A 23575-nucleotide genomic window follows, 5' to 3' on the forward strand; every position below is an offset into this window, starting at 1 on the left:
GGCCTTTGGCTGTCCATGTTGGCAGCTTCATTCCTGCCAACTGAAATGTGACTCACAGTTGGGGTTCAGACTGACCTGGTTCAAATCCCATCATGTTCACTTTCTGAGTCCTGCAGAAGTATACAACTTTGCACCCACAACCCTCTCACCTATAAAATGGGATAAAAATCCCTACGTCTACCTTATAAGGCTCTTATGAGGAACATGAGATGATACATGAAGTATGTGACAGCCCCATGCCAGGTGCATAATAGGTGCTCAAAACACTGCCTGACATTAGTTTCACCTGGACATTTCCTTTGGAACATCCCTCCTACCCTTTCTGCTCCCCACTTCATGCTGAGACAGCCATGCTTCTCTAGACTCACAGGCAGACAGTAAACCCCAGCCAAGGAAAAAAGTTTCTTCTCTTGGGTCACTTTAGGGACAGGCATGGTTGTTCCATGTGTCACAGTGGCAAAGTATAGATGCCCCCACTCTCAGGAGAACAGAAATGGTTGCTCGCTGATTCCTAACCACATTGGGATATAATCCAGCTGTCCTGTCTCTGGGCCTGGGCAAAGTTCTTTGCCTAGCACCCACAGGCAGGCACAGAGGGTGGATGGAGAGCGTGGTCAGTTCTCAGAACTTTCCAGTGACCTCAACTTGGAGACAGGCTGGAGTTGGGTTCCCTGACTTGACCTTGAAAGCCTTTGTGTGCTTTCCTGGGAGCAGCAGCTTTCTCAGCGGGATTCCCAGCTGCTGAAGCTCCAGAGGAGAGGTCAAAAATGGGCTGAGACGGTGCTACCAAGTGTTTTCTTTGTACAATTTTTGTTTGCTTTTTAATTGAATTTTTATGCTTCCAGCCACAGGCCTTCATTGATTCTACCTAGGTTCCAGTTTACATAGTTTCATTATTTCCTTGGCCCTGAACAAACATTTGTGATGCCACCACTGAATCCATGGTAAGTCGCTGTCCTGAGGCCCATGGATGAGAGTTGCCCAGCCCTGCTGCAGCTGCCTACACTGGCTAACCAGGCTGAGGACCCTTCTTGAAGTAGTTCTCCCAGGGAGGAAAGCGGGACCATTGCTCCCACTCCTCAGTCTCCTAGCTGCTTTTCACCTCTCTCCTGGAGCTTTCTGCTGGCTCCCTAAGGGAACAACTAGGAGATCTGTTCCCAGTTGAACACCTTTGCTGGTATTTTGCTCCAGCTCTTAGCCATGTCATGGAGTTTCTGTTAACCTTTCATTTCCCGTTAGTGTCATTGTGTATAAACTCCATTTATAATCAGATCTCTGAGGGTAGGACCTGACACCACTGGCAAGTTCTCCAGGAAAATTTTGACACAGATGGTCTAAGACACTCATTCTCATTCTCAAGTGCTCACTGGCATCACCTGGGAACTTTCCAAACTCAGTGCCCAGGCTGCAGCCAGACTGATTACACTAGAATCTCTTGAGGTAGGGTCTGGGCATTAGTTTCTGAGTCTGGGGTGATGCCTGTGTACAGCAATGTTGAAGAAGCACTGTCTTAGAATGTCATCCTGTGACTGAGGGAGGTTGTGACTACCATCCACACAGGATCCAGAGGTCTTGGGTCCTACCAAAGATACATAATGATGCTTTGTCATGAAGAAACCAGGGAGGCAGGCACTCTGTTGCTTATAAATATAATTTATTACCTGTTTAAAAATTCTTTCTTACATTTTGTACATGTTGGCTGATGGAATAAATGCAGGCAATTTACAAACCAAGGGGACTGCAGGAAAAGTCAGGAGCGGCAGTAAGAGAGAGGAAAGAGGCACACCCAGAGCTGGTGTCCCTCACCTCTGCCACACAGCAGGGCGACAGACAGAGTGCCCAGAGAGCTCTCCTCTGTCACCAGGGAATTTTTTTTTTTTAGAAAAGGAATTGCATAGAAGATACAGCAAGAGGGAACTTCACAACAACAAAAGAGGTGTTCCATATCTGAGAAGCCAAGGTTGTGTTGTTTTGCTTTAAAAAGAAAAAATGACAAAGCACAAAACCTCAATCTGACATTTCTGCGGTTGAACTGTTCCAAAGAAGACAACAGGAGGACGAGCCAGCCGCTCCCACTCAGACCGCTGCCAGTTGTTCTCTGACAAACCCTGGTTGTCATCTTTAGAAAGAGCAAAGAGGAAGTCACCATGCTACAGCTCAACATTCAACACAGACGACACTGTGACATCCCACACACACACAGTGATGATATTCCCTGCATCTGGGCCCAATGCCTTCTGTCTGGGCGAGGGCTTCACTGTCGACAGCAGGTCTAGGTAAGACTGAAGAAGGCAAGTCACCTGATGAACTCGTCCTGATTCTTGCTCTTTTTTTTCCTTTCCCAAGGCCTGGAGGACTATACAACTGAGGTCACATCCCTACATTTACAGATGTTGTTGAGGACTTTAGGAACATAAAAGGGCAAAGGCATTTCCTCTGGCTGTAGAGTTTTTATGCTATTTTAAAACAAGGCTTGCTTTAACACCTAGAACACACTCAAGCCATGATTTTTGATGTTGCCTTACCATAGTGCTGAGGATCCAAGGCCAAGAGCTGATCAACCTCTAGTGTACAGATCAGTAAAAGCTGCACACAGTTCAGGTTCCAAAATCCACAACGGGGAGTGGGGAGTGCTCCACCCCTGTTAGTGGCATCCGGCTCCACAGCAGGCTTGATAGTGCCTCCTCCAGTAGGCCTCAAGGATGACCCATGATTTAGACTGATTTGTAAGGGAGCCTGAAGTGTTCTGACCTGCACTTGATAACCTTGCTAAAGCACAAATTTGAAGTGGTATGATAAAATGCTGCTGTTGTAGGGTAACACAATGGCTGTTGGGCAGCTGATTTTACCTCGGGGCAGCTTCCTTGTTTTCTATTCAACTGGTGGGGCCTTAACTGCTATGATGTTCTACAGGGATTTCCAGTTTAGCATTCTGAGAATTTCTGGAAAGATCGGTTTGAGTATGCAAGTGTGTGAATACGCCAAGGACTGGGGAACAGCCCCTGAGAATTGCTTGGTTTTGTGCGCTCATACATTTGTGGAGCCCTGTGGGTTTGTCCTGGTAATGCCTCCCCAACCACACTAAAACATGCCTGAGGCATACAATACACTTGGTTGAACGAGCCCATTAATGTCCCACCACAGATCAATACAGGCAGTGGCCAAGCCCACTGGAAAACCTAGGAGCCATGAACTCTTCTGACAACAGTGAAACGTGAACAGCCACATGGCCAGTGAGATGAAAGAACCAGGAGGGAAGTTCACTGTTAGACCTAGTCTGTAGAGAAAATCCACCCATGACATACATGAGTATCTCCCCACTTTTCAAAAATAGGTTTTCAGGCCAGAATTTTGGAAATAATTATGACTTCATTTGGCTTACTTATCCTACATGGACACAAGCTTAAATCAACATTGGTTACAATATACTTATTCCCCATATTCCTTATTTCATTAAAAAATCATTAGGGATGCAAAGGAAATCTTTCAAAGTGATCATTAAAGCCAGAGATTATACAAATAGATCTCTTAGGGTAGAGAAACAGTATTTCATTGCACAGAGGAAAAGTTCTAAGGATTTCAGTCACATCAGCTTAGTACATTTAAAAAATATAAAAATAATACAAAAACAAAGTATAATAGTTGGTCCTATGAGGCACTCGAAAGGCTAAAAAAATTATTAGCTTGAGATAATAATAAAAATATTCCTTATTGGATCTATAAAATCTAATGGTCATTGGCCACGGTCATCTTTACAAATAATTGGTTTTGAGCAATGGCATTTCTGATTTACAAAGGCTTCTCTGTTCTCAAAGAAGATGGCTGGAGCCTGATTTCAGTTCAGCTGTTTCTGCAGCACTCCCTTCATTCATTGGCCTTGGACTTGCACTGAGGTCTCCATATGAAACTTGTGCCCTGTCCAGAACAACTGCTTATGAAAAGCTGAAACTCACATTCAGCTTGAAGACTGAGACTCAACAAGTAAACCTTTCCACCGTCATTATCCACTCTTGGAGGTTCTTACACAGGTTTCTGTTTGGTCCTGGGGCCAGGCCTTCTAGAAGCAAAGGCCTGTGGATTCTGGGGAGATGTGAGCATCTCCCCAGCTCCCCACTTCTTGTGTGGATTACAGAGCATGAATGACCCAGGAGCACAGCTGCTGTGTCCCTGACAGAGACACAAAAGAAGAAACTCAGGGCAAGAGCCTGGTTTTCTCTTCTCCAGAAGAAAAGTCTAGAGTCTACCTACCCTTTGAATGATGGGTTATAAATATACCTCACTTACAGGAAAAGGCCCTTAAAGACCCTTTACTTCATGCCTGGTTTCCAGAGTGTCCTAAACTCAGGCCCCATGACTTTTCCCTAAAGAATGGCTCTGTTCTTTGATGGTCGAATATGAAGATGGGCTAATGATGATGCATTTTAGTGTTGGGCACTTCACCCCACAGTGCTCTGCCCTCCAAGAGCTTGGACCACTCATGTAAGAAGGGGGTTCCGGCATCACAGGGGAGTGTCCATTTTGGAAGATATCCATGAAAGGCTGTTAGCTGTGTGTTCTTTGGTGTCACACATACTCGCATCATGGTCTGCCCAGTTGCCAATATTGAATCCAACTTTATTCCTTCCAGATCACTTTAAGAAAATCTGAATTAGGGTTGTGAAAAGAAAATAAAACCAGGATGAAACCTCTGCCATTAAAATCCCAAATTCAGAAGAAAGGCTTCTTCTCCATTAACAGTCACAATTTCTCTTCCTTTAGACATAGTGTTCCTATTTGCATATATAAGACTTATTTCTTTCTAAGCAGATACTCTTACATTTCCAAAGATAAATATTAGGAGAGGAGATTTAAAATATACAAAGCCCAGTTAAAACCATAAATGTTAAAAATGACAACTTCCAAAGACTTTTATACAGATTTTATGTATTTCTGTTACAAGAAAGCAAATAATGATGCGTATGAATGACTTGATGATGTACTAGGCTCATAACGACATGTAATTTTGAGATGGATGATTGAAGTGAAACTGTGAGAATAAGAAAATTACACATTCGAAGTGATAATATCCCCACATCTATTTGTTAAAAAGGTCCTGTTGAGTTGTACAGGTACACATTCCCTTTGTCAAACAACTTATATTAAACTCAGGGCAGATTGCATTCCACACCACTAGATGGCACCATGCACAAATGATAGTTCTCTCCCTCCATCCAAATGAAGGAAGCTGGCCTTCCCCAAACTGTGTAAGCAGGATGTGGCACATTGGATGGCTGATGAAGTGGCTCCCTATGAAATGAACTGTTCTGTCCAGACCTTCTAAGTTGGAAAGCAATCTAACAGCTATTACTTCACTCCCAAAGAGAAGGAAAGCAGAATTCTTAGTGAAAATTGACATATGGTGTGTTGTTTGGAAGGAAGTTGTTCTTCATCTGATAGGAAACATGAGCTCTGTGATAGATGAGTAACTCTCAAGAAGTCAATCATTCTTCTCTCTTCTAGTGGTGAGGGGTAGGACCAAAAAGCAAGCGTCTGAAGTGAACCCTAAGGGCCTTCAATGGCTTTGACAACACCATTCCTGCTTGCTCACTGTTTGTTGATTTTTTTTTTAATCAAAAATTTTCAGCAAAAGTTTTGGGATTGATTTCATATGTATAGCTACATATTTCCTCCCCTCTATTTTTATGAGGCACAAAAGTTCCTTTGAATATCCAGGTCAGATTTCTTGGTTTCTATAGATGATTCTGCAACACCAGTACTAAAGAACAATCTTGACAAGTTTATTTTAAGATGCAGCCATGGACAATAACTCCTGCTCTTTTTAAAAATATCTAAATTTTTTAATTTAGTAAAATCTCATTGGTACAGTCATTTATCCACTAAACTTGTGTACTAGTGCAATCTCCCTCTTCCTGATCAGTGGAACAAATATTTTTATATGTGGAAATTTGAATGCACAGGTTGGCTAGAGAGAGATTATACAATATGTATCTAAAACAAAAGATAAATAGCACGAAAGAGGCTCCATAACTAGGTACCAACTGTTCCTCAATCATGGGGCTGGAGAAATCTGAGAATATCAAGAGGTATCCAAAATGGGAGAGGAAATACATGTTGTAAGATGGGATAAAATGTATAAAATGATTTCTAATTCAAATCCAGCCAGCATCTTGGATACCTCCAGCCTTAAAGTAAACCACAGTCATGTTTAGAATGTTCTTATTTGAGCACACTCAGTCTTGGTTTGGCTTCTGGCTTTGACTTTGTTCCCCACCAGCTGAATGAATAGATTCACTGTGTTAAACGAAGAGCCTGTGATGGTCCCAAGGAAACTTCCTTATTGACACAAAGTAGTTTGTTGACTAACATTTTACAGGTAAAAAAAGGGGGGGGCTAATTAAGCAGCCTTTGTAAAAGACTGTGGGGAATAAAACACATCAAGTTCCTACTGCAGGAAGAACTTGTAGGAATGATTTTGATATTAAGAGAACAAAACAATAACAAAGCAGAATTTACCACTAGTCAGGAAGGCAAGAAAGCTAGGGGTCCCATGAGAGGAGAAGAACATGATACTAAAGGGATGCTGTCTCTCATCGAGCAGCATAATGCAAGGATATAAAGAAAGGACTTTAAAGCTGAACAAATATATTGCAGGTTAGAATAATTCTCTGCCAAGTCAAAATGATTTGAAAGGCATAATGTAGTGGGGGGGGGGGGAAGGCTAGCTGACTGAATGATCCAGGTCAGAGTCTGTTATCAACTTCAGACTGATGAATGAGACTGGAGGCCTAACAATGGAAGTCCAGCATTGTTGAACCTTGAAGGTGATCTAGTCCCATCCCTTATGTTACAGGTAAGGAAGCTGAAATCCAATGAGTTTTAATGCCTTCCCCAAGGCAGTTCAGCTAGACAGAATTGGTTTTCTGATTTCTAGCTATTTCCCCAACCACACTGCCCCTAAGGCAGACAGAGTACTATGGAGAGTCAACGTGGCACCACACAACTACACTACTAAGTGAAATTCAGGGGGAACACTTCTCATAGTAAGACGCAAAGGAGAAAGACCCTGTCTGAGCAAGCTGAAAGAATTGATTGATAAGCCAGTGAATGCTTTCTACCTTTCCAGGGTAGAATGGTAGAAGAGGGTCAAAGGTCAAGGAAGCAATGCCTGTTGGACTAAGCTGGTCACCACACCCACCTCTTATGTGAGGAAGTGAGGCAGGTCTTGTCAATACCAAATACTAACAGTACCGCTAACAAAAACAGAAGTTAAAAGAAGACCCTTTTACTAAAATACTTGCAGATACTCATCAATAATAATAATGATACCTTTTTAAAAAAAATCTTTAAATTTCATATTTCAAACACGCCAAGAAGAAATGTTTTGAGCATTTGAACATGAATCACTATCTTCCCTGCAATGCTACAGCTTTACTCCTAAAAAGCGCACCAGGCAGGTGCACCCAAGGCATAAGGAATCTTAAGTCATTTCTCCTTTCCATTGAGATTCTCCCCTTCCCTGATACAAACAGTAACACTGGTTCTACAAGTTCTAGAAACAGAACATTGATTGGGAGGATTATCTGAGACACTGGATGTACGAGATTTGTAGCAAAAGTCTGACTTCTTTGTAAATTACTAATCTGAAATAGACACAACAAACCGTCCACAGCTTCAACTTCAAATGATTTTGAACAAAAATAGAATGCGCCATGGACAGTGTCTGCATCCCTGTCCAATTTGATGTAAACAACATTTGTAGAAATTGGGTTTGTTAAGAAAGTTTATCCATATATCTGGATAGCAATAAAAAGCGTTTCCTAGGAAACTGTAAGATCCTGTACCATACAGCATACAGCCCAACTAAGAGGAAAATTAGGTTGACTTCTAAATTCAAGGTACACATTTACACGATTTTTCTTAACTCCTGTGATACTGTCCAAGTCAAGTGGGCATGTACATTGGTAGTCGTATCTGTTCTCCTTCTCTCTCCTGCTTCCATCTTGCCTGTGAAGCTCATTGGTCTAGTTTGGATTTCCTCCTCAGCTGTGTTTTCCCTGGACGGCCACAGACTCCCTGTGCATTTTCCTCCTTCATCTTCATTTCCAGTGTGGTCAATACTGCCCTTCTGCTGCTAAAGACACTACGGTTTCATGTCTTCCCATTTCTTCCAAGACAGCTGCCAGCATGCTCAGGTTTCCATCTGGGAAGTTCTGTGCCTCCCAGAGATCCAGGATTACACCAGTGGGGCTTGATTTGGTGGCAAAGTAATTCAAGTACCTGTAATTGGGAACGGGAAAACGTGCTGAAAGGCAAGATTTATGGATCTATTTTCTCTTCTGTTGTTACAGGGCGGAACTTTTCTGTCTCTCCATCTGTCTTGAAATATCTCGGCCCCACTGTGGTTTACAGTGAGCCATCCTAAATGACTAGCCCATACTTAATTAGATCAGCTCCAGACAGGAGACGTGATGTTTAACTTTGTTAACCTCAACTCTTGAGTAAGATAATTTAAGAGACGAGATGTCTATGGGTCATATCCTAAACAGGAAATCAAGAGACTTATGTTTTCTTTCCAGCCCAGGATCTTTGACAGGTCATGCCACATCCTTTGCCCGGTGGTGATGGCAACATTCTACCAAGCGGAGGTTCCTGAGGTCTCATTATAACTTAATATCAATGCTATGTTGGCATGATAATTATTCACCAAGCATTAGGTCCTGCTCCACTGGAGATAAGGAACAATAATTTAGTGAACGGATATAATATCTAGGAGCATTTAGCCTATCAACTTGGCAAAGTAGGTCACAAAACCCCACGCTTACAAATGTCAAACAAACCAAGAATATCTCTGTGAATTAGGATTGTAAGTCTGTGTTGTGAGATGTAAAGAAGCAGCTTAATACAGGTTTGCAGAATGAAAAAGTAAATAGATGTATGGGTGGGAAAAAAATGAATGCTGTGCTATGTCTAACAGTTATCAGTCCTGGAGACTTGTGTCTAACAGAAAATAACAGAAAGAAACCAGTCTTGGAGCCTGGCCACACCTACCTGTCCAGATTTAGCTTATGAGCCAGCATCCTCCAGTCATGGCCTCTTGTCTGTGGGGCATCCAGGCTGCTGCAGAGCTTCTGCCTGATGGGAAGAGGGATGCTGAAAGCACTCGGCCCTGTGACGGTGGTGATGGTGCTGGCAGGATCCAGCAAGGGCAAATCTATGCCAGTAGGTTCCTGTAGGAACAGCACAGCATTATTTGTGGACAAAAGCAATCCCTATTGAACTCATGAGCATAATATGCCTTGCTTTGAGTGATAAGAAGAGAATGGGTGCTGTTATTCTCCTCAGTAAGAATGGCTTCTTACAGACCTGAAAGTTATGCCTCGCTGTAGGTAACTTGGCCTGGAGGTGGACAGAAGTACATTTTGAGCTAGTTTGCATAGCCTTGCCTCCTAGATCTATGGTAAGGATTAGGTAGATGAAAAGCTCTGTTGTGATTCAATCATGGTTTTTGTAATGGGATTCTCTAGGAGGAGAGAAGAGAGGGAATATCAATAATCCTAAAGGTTGAAATTTCAAGAAGGGAAAATGTTCAAAAGGGCAGTTCTTTTGAGAATGAACAGATTTGAGATTAGAGAGCTACTGGAAACCATCTGACCCTGAAGGGAATGCCCTGGACCAGTGCCTGAGTAAACTCTTTCTCTGACCCTGCAGAAGGTGGTTTGCTTCTTTCTTTTCTTGCTGGGTAAAATGGAACGAGTCTAAACGATATTAAATTAAGACAAACTTTTTTATAGAAAATGATAAACACAGTATATTGCCTTAGGGCGAGCTGCTAACGGCAGGCATCCTCCAATTGCTGCACATCCTTTTTTTTAAAAAAAAATCTAATTTTAGCAGAGAAAACTATAAATTGGCTCTTAAAATAGTTTCAGCTCATAAAACAGCACAAATGCAAAAATCGGAATTTCATCTGCAAGAGAAATTCTAATCATTTTCTGATCACTTCTGTTGGTTGGAAAAGCAAAAGCAAATGTTGCCTGGGAACTATTAAAGCAATAAAAGAAAATCTACTTAATCTACGTTAAATGTCATATCTCGTTCTCTCTCTCTCTCTCTCTCTCTCTCTCTCTCTCTCTCTCTCAAAGCAGGTTACTCCTTGGTATGCATAATTAGTTGCTGGAGGATAAACTAGCCATACAGAGTCTCAGCCATCATGAAGTTTCTGATGTCCTGCAGAGTGCTCAGCCCAGGAGGTCAATGCCACAGTTTCCCAGAGTCCCCTGTACCTGCTCTACACTGCTTTAGTGGCCTCTACAGATATGTGAGTGCTGGCACAGTGGTAGGTAGGTGGGGTCTCAGCTATATGCATCCCAGTGTAACTGGCAGTGCACTCTGTATTCTGGGATCTGACTTCTAGTCAAATTGGCTGCTGACTTCTCGTTTTGTGAATTCCCACTGCACAGGGACCATCCAGGGACTTGTAGGGTATTGTTGAAGCAAAACTAATTAATTTTTTTTTTTTTTTTTTTTTTTTTTGCTATACTGTGCACAGTGGTGTTGGCTGCAATCACAGTGTTTCGCCTCAAAATCCAAAGCTTGGCAAACAGATTCCCTTGGTTCCTTTGTGTTAGCTCCAGCACATACCAGGATTTAAAGGACTGTGGTATGAAGCATAGAAGCATCCAATGGGAGTTGGAATACCTGAATGAATATCACAACCTGTTTCTCTTCTCCCCTCAGGCACAGAGGTCTTTCTGAAGAACAGGAGAGAGAGTTCCTGACCTCTAGGGGAACAGAGTTTAAAGAAAGGTAACCAGAAGAGTGATCTGAGGATGCATGGCAGTGTTTATTAAAGGATTTATGTTTGTGATAGCTGAACCCAAGTCCCAGTGCTCATATTGGACATAGCAGGAAGTATGGATGGGTTGGGGGTGTGCAAGCAAAGAGGAATCCCATGCTATTCCTATAATATTGTGCCATCACCTGTGTAGAGTCCTGTTTTCTTCCTTTCTGGGCAATAACGATAGGGCCAAGGGAAATCTACCATACCCCCTAATATACCACCACCTGATTGTCCCTGGGTGGCAGTGGAGATTAAAGTCTGCAAAGAGAGAAGTCAGACTTTTGAAGCTCTGACTTGTGTCCCCAGAGACTCTCCTTATTACTGTTGGCCACAGAAACTCCCTACTGCTTACTGTGATCCATCCTGCACATCTGCCTGCAGGGCTCCAACAATGGGCACCACTATTTCTCTTGTCTTTTTTCCTCTTCTCTCATTAAGAAGTGTTACATACCCCTCCTTCTGCATAAGTTCCAACTCATAAAATTTTTTATTAATAAATACTAATTATACACATTAATAGGGTTCTGTGTGATCTTTCTATACATGGACATGAGAGGTCTTTCCATCTTCTAGTATCTTCTTTGATTTCTTTCTTTAGCGTTTTATAATTTCCACCTAGTTAGGTTTTTTCCCCTGGGTATTTTATTTTGAGGTCTTTATGAATAGAATTATTTTCCTAATTTCTTTTTCAGTGAGTTCATTATTGGTGTATAAAAAAGTCACTGGATTTTGTATGTTGATTTTGTATCATACTACTTTGCTCAATTTATCAGTTCTCAGAGTCATTTGGTAGAATCTTCGATTCATATCACCTGCAGACAGGGATAATTTAACTTCTTCCCTTCCTATTTATATCACTTTTTTTTCTTTCTCTTGCCCAATTTCTCTGGTTAACATTTGTATACAATGTTAAAATGAATAAAAGTGATGAAAGCAGATACTCTTGTCTCATTCCTGATTTTAGAGAAAATGCTTTCACTGTTTCCCAATTTAGTGTAATGTTGGCCATAGGGTTGTCATATATAACTTTTATCATGTTGAGGTATAATCCTTCAATACCTAGTGTCTTCAGAAATTTTATCACAAAGGGATACTGAATTTTATCAAAGGCTTTTTTTTTTTTTACATTTATTGAGATGATCATGTGATTTTTGTTTTTGGTTCTATTTAGGTGCTGTTTTGTATGTATTGTTTTCTGTATGTTGATCCATCCTTGCATACCTGGAATGAAACTAACTTGACTGTGGTGTATGATATTTTTAATGCATCACTGAATTTGATTTACAAGTATATTATTTTGGATTTTTGCATCTGTGTCCATCAAGGATGTTGGTCTGAAGTTTTCTTCTGTTGTTATTGTTGTATCCTTATCAGGTTTTGGTGACAGGGTAATACTGGCTTCATATGACAAATATAAAAAAGTTTTGTCTCCCTATATTATAAGATAGCTTGAGGAACAGTGGTGTTATTTCTTCTTTAAGAGTCTTGTAAAAGTCGACAGTGTACCTGTCGAATCCTGGGCTTTGCTTTGTTGCAAAACTTTTTTATAAATGATTTAATCTCATTGCTTATTATTGATCTGCTTAGGCTTTAATATCCTCTTGGTTCAATTTTGTTAGGTTACACATGTCTAGAAATTTGTCTATATCTTCCAGAAATTTTCCATTTTATTGTAGTATAATTTTTAAAATAGTCTCTAATTATCATCTGGATTTCAGTGATAGCTGCTGTAATATATTTTTTTTCTAATTTTATTTATTTCAGTATTCTCTCTTTCTTTTCATTAGTTTAGCTAAGGATCTGTCAGTCTTTTCAAAGAACAAAGTCTTTGTTTCATTGATTTTTTTTTTTTTTGTAGAGTTCTTTTAGTCTGTCTCTATTTCATTCAGTTCAGCTCTGATCTTTATTATTCTTTCTTCTACTGATTTTGGTTGCTTTATTCTTTTTTTTAGGACCTTGAGATAAATCATTATCTGAGGTCTGTTTTGTTTTGTTTTTAATGGAAACGCTTATATCTATAAACTTCCCTCTTAGTGCTGTTCTTGCTGTACCCCCATATTCTGAGATGTTTTGTTTCCATTTTATTTCTTCTAGGAATTTATAAATTTCCCTCCTGATTTCTTCATTGACATGTCTGTTCAAAAGTATATTGAACATTCTCTATGTGTTTGTATAGTTTCTCTTGCTGTTGATTTCTAGTTTTATTCCATCACAGTCTGATAAAATGCAAGAAATTATCTTAACTTTCATGTGTTGAGATTTGCTTTATGGCCTAAAGTATGGTATATTTTGGGAAAAGTTCCAACAGCTGATGAAAAGAATGTATATTCTATAGCTTTTGGATAGACTATTATGTAGATGTCTATTAAGTATAGTTGATCTATAGTATAATTAAATTTGTGTTTCTTTATTGTTTTGGGGTCTCTCTGTAACTTTTATGTCCAGCTATGTTTGTGACATTTGGGCCATACATACTTATAATCATTAAATTTTCTTGATGAACTGTTCCCTTTTTTAATATGTACTGATATTCTTTGTCTCTTTTGACTGCCTTTGGCTAGAAATCTGTTTTGTTGGCTGTGAGTATAGCTACTCCTGATTGCTTCCAGATTCCATTTGCTTGAAACATCATTTTCTATTTTCAATTTCAGTTCATTTATGTCTTTGTCAGTGAGGTGGATATCTTGCAGGTAGCAGATTTTTGGGTCTTGCTTTTTAATCCAATCAGCTGGAATATATCTTTTAATTAGAGAAGTGAGACCATCTATATGTACCAATTATTTCATTTTCTCTTGTTTTTCTTTTGGCTGTTTAGAATAATCTATGTTCATGTTTTTCTTAAAGGTTTGTTGGCTTATGGAATTAATAATGCTTGATTCATTACCAATTATCATTGGTTTACTCTTCTAGTGAGAATTATTCTTTCCTATATTCTATGCTTGTGTTCATCTTGCTTTCTCTTCTGTGTGTAGGATTTTTTTAAGAATCTTTGTAAGACTTATTTGTCATGAGTTCCTTCTGTTTATGCTTATCTTGGAAGGCCTTTATTTCTTGTTATTATATGAAGGATAATCTAGTTTGGCAGTTAGTTTCTCTCAGAACTTGAAATTTATCATTTCATGTCCTTCTGACATTTAGAGTTTCTGCTAAGAAATCTTATGTTGTTCTTATGGGTTGAGTTTATAAGTGACTTGTAACTTCTCTCTTGCAGATTTCAGAATCCTTTCTTTGTTCTGTACTTTTGATAATTTAGCTATATTATGACATGGAGAGTTTTTTTCTGATCATTTATGGGGTCCTAAATGCATTCTGTATACCTTGATGTGCATATAAGATGTGATAATCTTCTGCTATTATTTCACAAATAGGTTTTCTATACCATTAGCCTGTATCTCTCTCCTTTGTCTACCCCTATGGTTTGCACCATTTGTCTTATAATCATGTCCTATAGATCCTGCGTGTTTTGCTCATTCTTATATTTTTCTTCATTACCATTTGAATGTGATAATTTGTCAACCTTACCTTCAATATTATCTTCTTTCTTAGGCTTGAGCTACTCATGATAAGGCTTTAAACATGATTTTTATTTGAGTTTTTGAGCTTTTTATTTCTAAGATTTGCTTGGTCATTTTTTAGAATCCATATTTCTTTATGAAATTGTTCTTTTACATACTTCATTCTCTTCCTTAATTCATCCAGCTCTTTATTCTTATGGCCCTTGAATTCATTGATCATTTTTACATCAGACTTTTGAATTATTTGGTATTTCATTCACTTCAGTATCTTTGAAAATATGCAATGCTTCATGAATGTGTGTGCCATAACTGCACAGAGGCCACGATAATCTTCTCTGTATTGTTCCAGTTTTAGTATATATGCTACCAAAGGAAGAATCAGCTTTTCTGTTTTTATTCAAGATTTCTTTGGCTATTTGTGTTTCCATTTGAATTTTAAAATTGTTTTTCCTTCTTCACATAAGAAGGTAATTGGTAGTTTGATGGGGATTGCATTGAATCTGTAGATCACTTTGGGTAGTGTGGCCATTTTAATTAATATTAATTTTTTCATTTTTGTGAATTCTTCAATTTCTTTCATTAGTGTTTTATTATTTTCATTGTAGAGGTCTTTCACTTCCTAGATTGGTTTTCCTATTTATTTTATTTTTGAGGCTTTGTGAATGGAATTGCTTTTTTTCTGATTTTTTTCTTAGTTCATTATTGATATATCAAAAAGCTCCTGATTTTTTATTTTGTACCCTGCTACATTACTGAGTTTATCAGTTCTAATAGTCTTTTAGTGAATCTTTAGGATTTTATATCTATAGGAATGTGCAAAGAGAGATAACTTTATTTCATCCCTCCATTTTCATTCTTTCTCTTGTGAAATTGCTCTGCCTAAAACTTCTAGGAGTATAGTGAATAAGAGTGGTGAGAATAGACACTCTTACCTTCTTCTTATCTCAAAGGAAATGCTTTCGGTTTTTCCATATTCTTTGTGATGCTTGTTGTGGGTTTGTCATTATAGCTTTTATTATGTTGTGATATGATCCTTCTACACTTAATTTGTACCACGAAGAGAAGTTAAATTTTATTAAATGTTTTTTTTCTACATCTGTTGAGATGATTGAGTGACTTATATCCTTCATTCTACTGATGTGATATATTATATTTAGTGATTTGCATATATTGAACCGTCATTATATCCAGGGAATGAAACCTATTTGATTATGGTGAATGACTCTTTTGATATGTTGTTGAATTCTATTGGCTCATTTTTTCTTCTTCTTTGCATCTATGTTCATCAGGGTATTGGTCTGTTTTCTCTTTTTGCTATGTCTTTGATTTTGGTATTAGGATGATATTGGTCTCATAAAATGTGTTTGGAAGGGTTCCCTCCTGTTAATTATGTGGAATGATTTGAGAAGAAGTGGTATTCGTCCTTCCTTAAAAGTTTAGTCCCAACTCTTCATTAAGCAGCGACAGATATTTTCATGACCTGTATCAGTGGCTCTTATTAGACCTCAGAGTTGGCGCATGTAAAGTGAAGAGCCTAGGTCCAACACAGAGTAAGATCTTTCACAATTTCACAGTCTGACCCCAATCTTTCTCAGGTTGCCCCATCCTTAGTCTGACTTTATATGACTCATACTCTCAGAATAGACCACTCACTCTTCCTAGCACTATTTCCATGGGTGCCCTCTCACCTCTGTCTGGCATATACCTCAAAGCATGGCTCAAATGGCATCCTCCTCCTTGGAGGCCTCCTAGGGCCCTTTCACAGTTCTTCTGCTTTTCTCCCATTCTGCCCTGTGCATTTTCTTGAACTTGTATGTGACTTCTTTGATTTCTCAAATTTTGTGAAGGTGAAAGAATTTTTGTCATTAGGACTGCTGTGATCCCTAGCATTGTGTTCTGAACATGAAACCCACTCAATATTTGTTGAAATGAGAGAAAATATTTTTTTTTTCCTGGTATAGGACATAGAATTCCACTCATGGAGTAGTGTGTTCATCTTTCTTCCAAATAAATGTGACTAGTGGGTTGATTCTTTTTTCATTTTTAGATCCTGAAGTTAAAGGGCAGTTAAAAATAGGCCTGGATCTCAGGATAATCTGCTTCCATATTCATGTTGCTCCTCTTTTCTTGGTGAGTAAAGAACCATCACCATTTATGTAGGCGTTAACATCCTGAGCTCTCTAATCCTGGCTACTGTGTATATTTCTTTCTATGTAGACAAAACAAGCTCTATAGGGCATAATTTCTTGTCTCTCTTCCATATGGCTGACAATAGCCTTGGAGATAAAAAAAAATATATGTACATTTACATTCAAATTTCGTCTAGTAATTTCTTTTACTGTTAGTTTTTCTTTTACTTCCAGGTAAAAGTAGAGATCACTCTCATGGCATGCTTATTACAATAATTGTTTATGGTATTCGTACCATCTGTCTCTGATGTTATGATTCTCTTAAACATATGATTTTTCAACATTAACCAAACAGCTGCTATGGGTGATGGCACATATTTCAGGACCCCACACGTTCTAAGCATATGCTGTACCACTGAGCCCAACCCCCAGCCAGACCTTGAATTCCCTAGGCCCAGGTAACCCTCCTGCCTCAGCCTCCCAGGTAGTTAGGATGATACTTGTATGCCAGTACACCTGGCTTCTCTTTCTAAAATCACTTAGAAAAACTAAATTTTCCCAATTTTGAGGAGGTTCTAGAAAAGAAATTTAAATAAAATGGCTATAGCAGAGTAATATTACATTGTACATTTTCAATATTCTTGTATATATGAAAGTGCTCTGGATCAGCTGTTCACAAAGGTTTTAAGATATAACAAATTTATCTGGAAAGCTGTTATTAGATAACTAACATCTTAAAACATTACTTTTCCATTGTCCAGAGACATGAGCTGAGCAACCTGTGATAAATAAACTTGGGACATATGCCATCTTCTTTGGGAGCTAATTTGCTTGTATTACTTGGTACTATGTAGAAACTGAAAGGGAATCTGAAGCTAAGGTGATGAAGGATCCTGCAGATTTGGGTGGCAGAGTTAGTCTGAGAACTGGTTCCCCTAACAACAGTGAGAATGGTGGCCATACCTTAAGCCTGGGCTCTGGGTCAACTTTTGTCCACAGCATTTATTAACACCCACTCACCTAGTTTTTACAACATGCCCAACATATATATTACTATATGATTTAAGCATTAGGAAACTGAGGCCAGAAGGGGTAAATGCCCATATTCTTCTAGAGCTACCTACCTGAGAATTTACTACAATGGGTCTTTGTCTATAGCTAAAACTGAGAAAAGGCCTGAAAAAAAACTATAAGTTTCTTTCTGTATACCATTTATTGCCTTTGTGGTGTTCTGGCTATTATTCACCCCACATCTGTCTAAAATATATATATATATATATATATATATATATATATATATATATATATATATTTTACATTTTGGTATTTATTCATGCCCAATCTTTCAGACTTCCAGACATTTTCATTCTTCAACTTCATCTCTATATAATGAAAGTCAGGAATCTTTGGTACAGGAACCAGAGAGGTTCATGCTGTATGTCACCCACAGGCTGGTCTCCCTAGGGTGCAACAGGTCATCCATCTGCCAGTGAGGCCAAGGCCTATGTGCTTTATAGGAGTGCCCTTGGGTGGTGGAGGAGGGGTGCTTGGGGGAGGGGCAACATATTCCAGACAAGGCCACTCATTCTTGGGAGGTAGGACATTGGAATTGGAGCACCAGTCCACCTGCCACCTTGCCCTGTGACCCTAGGAAGGAACAGAATTCAGAAGAAAACAACTGCAACTGGGGCCTTTTCTCCATTTGTTTATGGTTTATCAGTCACACTGGATCCCTTCTCATAGTTTTTGGGTCTCAGGACTCCCCATAGTCCTTTGTTCATCAGCTCAGGGCCTCAGGCTCCAACCTCTGTGTTCCCTGACCCTCATTCAAATGCTAAGCACATGGTGGGACTGGTGACCCAGAAGGAGAGTCAGCAGAGTGCCTCTAATCCCCAAAGTCATGCCCACTCTGGTCACTTCTTCCTTCCTCAGTTACATGCTCTTGTCTGTCTCACATGGGTAATTGCCTCCAAGGAGACTGCAGGGCTGGCCTCTGAGCTGACTGACACCCGGTTGCAAAAGAAATCATCTTTCCTCTATGTTGGCACAAGAAAGAAAGTCCTTAAATTGTGATCACACTATGCAAAAGTGTTCTTTCTCTGAGAGGAGATGGTGGGCCCGAGCAGGGGAGAGTGCTGAGCAGCTCTCTTTCATTTATGGCTGCATCTGATCCACCTTTTCAGCACATAGCAAATGTTCCTGCCAGCATCAAAGGACCAGACCTCCTCACCCCCCTCCCAAATTCCTCAGCCTTTGTTGTCACTGGAGCTGGGTGGCTATTGAACTTTGCAGACCTGCTGGGCCTGGAAAGTGAAAACACCCTCCAGAGCCAGCAGGGGTGGTGCAGTGTGCCTGGGAGATAGGGCTGTGCATCCAAAGGCCCGGCGGTTGCCATGGCACCCTGACACCGAGATCATTCCTTATGAATGTCACTGGGGTCTGTGACTAAAGTTGTTTATGAGTCAAAAGTCTCATGGAACTACAGGAGGAAAGGATGACCGCACCATGGCAGGCTGTGGGAAAGAAGGATGGAGGGTGCCGGCTGAGCATGATGGTCTTTAAATAGGACATGTGGAGCAAGGCGAGCCCAACAGGCTGACATTTCTTCATTCGTCACTATGCATGAGACAGTGAGGGAGAAGTAGTATTTTAAATCATATACTGGCCTGCTGAAGATGTGAAATACGACAGTCCCGTGCTTTGTGGCTCAGCAAGCAGCGTGGACTCATCTCTGAGCGGCCCCTGAGAGGCTGCCTCCTGACCGCTTCCCTTATTCTTTTTCCTTTGTTCCTCCAGCATGAAGGGTTACCAGTTTTCAAACTATCGCCTTTGGATCCAAGGGAACAGATAAGGTCACGGGCACCTCCTCTTTCCTTACAGAGAAGTTTTAAATAGCAGTGATCATTGTTATGGCCATCATATGGTTGTATAAAGATGCCCAACTGAAGTGTGTGAAAATCATAGCAAAGAAAGGCAAAAAAAAAAAAAAAATGACAGCTACAGGGGGAAGATATGTAGATTGGACTATTATTTCTGAGACACTTCCCTACCCTGGGAAAAGAACGTCTCTCTTGATACTTGGGGGATGATGTTATGAGAGATTTCTCCTTACAATATGAGGAAAGACCAGGAAAAGAAATGGGGGTGCAGAGGCCTCACTCTCTTCCTCCCACTTAATGGGACATAAAAGGGCAAAGGTGTGTGTGTGGGGGGGGTCTCTGAAAAAGAACCAGAAAGGGAAGAGGGACAGATGGAGGACGTGGGACACTTGGGGGAAAGTTACATGTGCACACTCCTTAAACCTTGCACTTGAAATTCAGATCTGTTTTTAAAAAGTTAGAACAGGATGCTTAAATTCATGTCACAAGAAATGAAACTTGAAAAAGAATTCCCTGTTACATACTTTTATGGATCTTGCTCCCCGTATGCAATTGAAAATATTATCCTTTTAGCAAGGGAGACTTGTAGAAAGCTTTGAGGACCATGGGAAGAAAGGATGAGGACTCCCCAGCAGGCTGGGGAGAGGAGGATGGAGTTTTCTGGGGCCCATGTGTTCCCCCTCCCCTGGTTTGCTAAGGAAGATGGTCTTCACTTTGGACATGCGCAGCAAGGCAAGCTGAACGGGACGACAGTGAGACACGTCTTGGTCCCACTCCGCCTCAAGGGTCCCTTCCATCCCCAATATGTGTGATTGACAGGAGCTTCTTACCTCTGACACGGTGCAGTTCAGCTGGAAGATCTGCCCTTCTCCTTCCACCTGTCGTACACAGAGTTTGCAAACCAGCTCCACTGTGTTCAGGCTAAATCTTTCCAGAGTGAAGGTACAGTGGAGGTTTCTTTGAGACCCACTCCAGATATGGTAAAAAGGAATTTCCTAAAGGATATGAAAGTGTTAATCACAAATGAGGGACTAATTGTACCTATTAGACACTGGGCAGGCAGGTGCTCATCTCAGTATTCCACAGAGTACCTCACTTAACCCTCATAATAGCCCTATGTGCAAGTATGTCCCCCTTTCACATGAAGAAACTGAGGCCCAGAGAGGTCAAGTAATTCATTCACAGTCACACAGCTAGTAAGTGGCAGAGTTAAGATTTGATCCCAGGAAGTCATCCTTCAGAATCCACATACCTGACCAGTCTGCCACATGTCTCTCATTTACAAAAATATAAAGCCATTGTAAATGATATTTTTTTATGTTTAAAAAATTCCCAAAATAAAATCTACACACGCCATCATTGCTCATTAAAAGGAATCCCTGCCGTGACATTCCGGAGAAGAGCAAAGAAAGCCCAAAGGAGAACGTGCTGACACAGTTCTCTTTCATGCCTCTGTCCTTCCTCTGCGCAGGACAGGGGGCAGCCAAAATTCCCTACAGTTGAAAATTGTAGACTCATTTAGCTGTCCCCAAAAAAGTCCCTGGCCTAAAAAGCACCAAATGTCTAACAGGTATTAATTCTCTAAAAGTTTGAGCACCTTAAAGAACCCATCTTAGAATCTTGTTTCAACAAAGTTGATTGATACATTAAAAATTGGAGAACATGGTGATTAAGGGCAGAGGTTCTGATGCCAAATCCAGTATGATTGACAACATCCTGCCCTTGTTGATTTGATAATTCAAGGCCAGTTACTTAACCTTTTCACGCCCCAGTTTCCTTATCTGTAAAAGAGTGGGCAGTGGATTACTTAAGTCATGAACGGGCTAGGTTCACCGAAATAAGCCAAGTGCATAAGAGAGTGTTTGCAGGATAGTAAGTGTTTTCAGTTATGATTATACCAGGGAAATTGTTTATGAAAGGGAAGAATTGTGGAGTTTTAAGAATGAAGAAAGTGAGCAAAGGAAGAGATGTTATGGGAAGTCAAAGCCTCATCTAACAGGGCTGAGGTATGGGTAAGGGTGAAGTCTGCAACCCTCACCCAAGCTCCTGTTTGTTAACAAAGGAGTAGATTTGCTTCTCTTAATCTATGTGTAAGTACTTGACATACGGAAGTGAGAAGGGAGAGAAAAGGAAATTCCAGTCCTTACAGTTATGTTCATTGACTTATTTCGGGAACTAGCCACCAGATCAGCAGCAACACTGGGGTTGGTTGGATTTGTATGTGTGCAGATGTGGATTCACAGCTTTTCTGACTGCGTCCGCATCTCATGGGCAGGGTTGAGATCTGTGGTCCATCAGGATATCAAGTCTCAGAGTGCACAGGCTGACTGACAGAGGAGGAGGTGAAAACCCTAGAGTCCTGCCATTTTTCCACAGGTACCTCCAATGAGATGAACCAATATCTTTATACCTGTGACTTAATAAAATCCTGACTAAGTTTTACTTTACATGCTATTTCAATTCCCAAATTGGGGTTCCTTCTAAGTTTTCAATGTAAGGGTACTGTCCTAGCAAGGCTGAAGACAAATTTGTGTCTCAAGGGGTATGATGTCCTCTATTATTCCTATGAGTGCCTTTGAAGTTGTTTTAACTCAATGAATTCCCTATGAAAATTAATTGAAATAAAATTGAAGTGCTCTTATTAATTAAAAATATAACAAAGGTAATATAATTATAAGGATAATTGTTTTGAAAAGCATTCCTTCAAATATGCCTATCAGCTACTTTATGAAAATCCTGAAAATCCTGAATGATCCCAAACTCTTTTTTTTTTTGGTACTGGGGATTGAATCCAGGAGTGCTTAACCACTGAACCACATCCCCAGCACTTTTTAATATTTTATTAGAGATAGGGTCTCGCTGAGTTGCTAAGTGCCTTGCTAAGTTGCTGAGGCTGGCTCTGAACTTACAATGCTCCTGCCTCAGCCTCCCAAGCTTTTGGGATTACAGGTATGTGTTACAGCACCCAGCAGATCCCAAACTCTTGATGAAACAAGTACTAACATAAAAGCATTTTCAAGAAAGGGGGTTGGTTATGCCTACATAACTTTGGTTATTTTTCTTCTAGCTGTCTCCAAGCCTTTAGTTCAGCATGGTGAACTTACCTGATATTTAGCCAGCAATTTGCTCTTCCAGAGGGAATGGGCAACGTCATGAATGGATAGGCGCAAATTGTGGGTACTTCCTTTAAAATGAAGTGCCTTGGGTTCCTCCAGAAGCTGTCCTCCCATCTGTCTCTCAAGTTGTAAAACTTCCTGCAATGACATGCCCCAAACCAAGTCACATTGTATAATTGTCTCACTTTTATCTGTCCTTTTATTAAAAGTGTGTTTCATCTTTGCGCCTCCTGAGCAGCAGCCCTGGTTTAAGCAACAGCACGAGCAGCTACTTCTATAGCCCTGACCCTCACACTGAGGCCCATGCCATTTTGTATGGGATTGGGCCCTACTAACAAACTGTTTCTGCGATTTATGTCAAATTGCTGGGAAGCAAGTGCAGTTCAGTCTGCCTTTACCAACTGGCAAGTGGATTATTTAACTAAATAAATAAAAGGAAAAATACATAGAAAATATAGATAAGTAGATACAAAAAGTAGACTTCAATTAACTTTCAGGGAAATGGGAAAATAATTAAAACATGTGTTGGACTGATAAAAACCAATGAGCCAACAAAAATTTGGAATGCATTTTAGATGTTTAGTTTGAGCTCTTGTTTTCTTTATTGGTGCATATTAATTATGTAGAATAGTAAGTCTCAATGTGGCATAGTCACACATGCACAGACAGTTGGATCAATTTCATTTGCCAGTACCTTCCTCTCCCCCCACTCCTTTTTCCCATCTCTTCCTTCTACCCTGTCTACCTTCTACTCTCATGACATCTTTTTCCTCCCTCATTCTTCTTGATGTACAGAAATTAAAAAAATTTAGATTAAAATGATTCTCTGCATAATTACCAATTATCAAAAGTAAATAGAAGATATTTATTTTATGTTCTATTTGAAGAAATTTTGATACAAATTAGCAAGTTTTTTTTACTAATTACTCAGATTAAAGTTTACACATTACTCAGATTAAAGTTTTAAAAGAACAACTCATTTTTTAAGAATTGTGCTGATGAATCAGCCTCCTTACAGCAAAGAAAACATTTGACATTTGTTTTTTTGGGATTGGCTAACTTCACTTAGCATTATCTTCTCTAACTCCATCCATTT

General features: G+C 39.9%; 1 protein-coding gene and 1 non-coding gene across 3 annotated transcripts in view; both read right to left on the reverse strand.

Annotated features, from left to right (window-relative positions):
* Window positions 1–8111: 8111 nt before the first annotated feature.
* The window catches only part of Unc5c (unc-5 netrin receptor C), a 354227-nt gene continuing 338763 nt past the window's right edge, over window positions 8112–23575 (reverse strand). For both annotated transcript variants that reach the window (XM_026407463.2, XM_026407462.2), the window contains 4 exons: window positions 22468–22617; window positions 20194–20358; window positions 9049–9227; window positions 8112–8277 (listed from right to left, as the gene is read on the reverse strand). In XM_026407463.2, the coding sequence (XP_026263248.2) occupies window positions 8112–8277; window positions 9049–9227; window positions 20194–20358; window positions 22468–22617 (660 nt within the window). The remainder of the gene's footprint in view (window positions 8278–9048; window positions 9228–20193; window positions 20359–22467; window positions 22618–23575) is intronic.
* Window positions 14628–14734, reverse strand: LOC113195815 (U6 spliceosomal RNA). The gene has a single exon (XR_003302470.1). It is a non-coding gene; the product is annotated as a U6 spliceosomal RNA (small nuclear RNA).

This window comes from Urocitellus parryii, chromosome 10 (genome assembly GCF_045843805.1).
Source record: "Urocitellus parryii isolate mUroPar1 chromosome 10, mUroPar1.hap1, whole genome shotgun sequence".
NCBI classification, from domain to species: domain Eukaryota; kingdom Metazoa; phylum Chordata; class Mammalia; order Rodentia; family Sciuridae; genus Urocitellus; species Urocitellus parryii.